Here is a 1,227-nt window from a genome sequence, read left to right on the forward strand (position 1 = left end):
GTGACCAATCATATATCGCATTTTTATTTGTATGTCGATTCCTAAATAGTTTTTCAATTCATTTATATAATTAAAATTAAATTTACCTCTCCATGAATTTAAAATAAAAGTATAGTCATCAAACATGTAAATAAATAGGCCACCTTCTCTAAATAATTTGTACACAAGATAACTATTTTCTTATTGTACAAAAAAGTAAATAATTACAGCAGAAAAGAAAATCCTTCAAAAAAAACCCTAGATGGAAAAAGAAAGTTGAAGGTCAAAGATGCCAAACAACCCTAAAAAAAACAATTGTCGAAAAGAAAAGAAAAGAAGATACCAAAGTTTCTAAAATCCCGAGTCACCAAAATCTCAGGCCAAAGCAAACCAGGCGAATAAATCTTGACCAACGCGCATACGCGTGCAATTCAAGCTCCGATCATCGTTTTTCAGAGGGGATCGACAAAGCGGGCAGTTAAAATTGAGATGATCGAGCCACCCATCGAAGCAATCCTTATGGAATACATGGCAGCAATCCAGTTCCCTCACCTGTTCCCCGTCTCTCAGCCCGCACAAGCACACGATGCAATCGGAGCCCTTTCCGCCGCCGCAGTATTCGTAGGAGAAAGCCTTGTTTAAGTTGAGCTGCTCGACGAGTACCATGAGGGTGTCGAGGCCGGAACCTATGATTCCGACGTCTTCGACGGCGGTGGTGGGCTGTTCCGGGCAAGGGAAAAGCCCAATCGCGTGCAGGAAACCAAAGAGGAGACTCCGGAGATAGCCGACGCACTTTGCGATTGCGGCTACGAGGAGAAGCGGGATCGAATCGGAGGAAACGTCGTTCAGCTGGCCTTGTAACCCCATACTTTTTGGAGAGAAAAAACAGGGTTTTGAATGGGAAGCGAGAATAATTTATACGTATGAGCTGAAAAAGGGACGAGATTTTATACACGAGCAGAGCAGAGGAAAGAGATGATGGATGAGAGTGGCTAAAGAAGGGGAGATTAAGACCATGTCTGGAGGGCTCGCTTTGCACAAATTATTTATTCCTTTCTTATTTTATTTTCCATGCGCATTGTCATTGGTGTTTTCGTATAGTATTTGTGTATTTTTTTTCATATTAGAATATTCATTTCCTGTTTGTATTTAATGTTGGTGTTATGTAATGTTTGTGTCATCTTATATTTGATTTAGGGTCAAGAATGGAATGCCGAATTGATTATTCTTTACTCAAAAGACTATATG

General features: G+C 40.2%; 1 protein-coding gene across 1 annotated transcript; it reads right to left on the bottom strand.

Moving 5' to 3' along the window:
* Positions 1-232: 232 nt before the first annotated feature.
* Positions 233-987, bottom strand: LOC120139176 (E3 ubiquitin-protein ligase RHA2A-like). Its single transcript, XM_039154488.1, has one exon. It carries the CDS (start codon positions 844-846, stop codon positions 355-357), a length of 492 nt encoding a protein of 163 aa, XP_039010419.1. The 5' UTR covers positions 847-987; the 3' UTR covers positions 233-354.
* Positions 988-1,227: the final 240 nt, after the last annotated feature.

This window comes from Hibiscus syriacus, unplaced genomic scaffold, assembly GCF_006381635.1.
Source record: "Hibiscus syriacus cultivar Baekdansim isolate YM2019G1 unplaced genomic scaffold, ASM638163v2 tig00002237_pilon, whole genome shotgun sequence".
Taxonomy (NCBI): domain Eukaryota; kingdom Viridiplantae; phylum Streptophyta; class Magnoliopsida; order Malvales; family Malvaceae; genus Hibiscus; species Hibiscus syriacus.

Excerpts from the sequence above, each read along its gene's own strand:
- LOC120139176 (XM_039154488.1), bottom strand. The coding sequence starts at position 846 with ATGGGGTTACAAGGCCAGCTGAACGACGTTTCCTCCGATTCGATCCCG.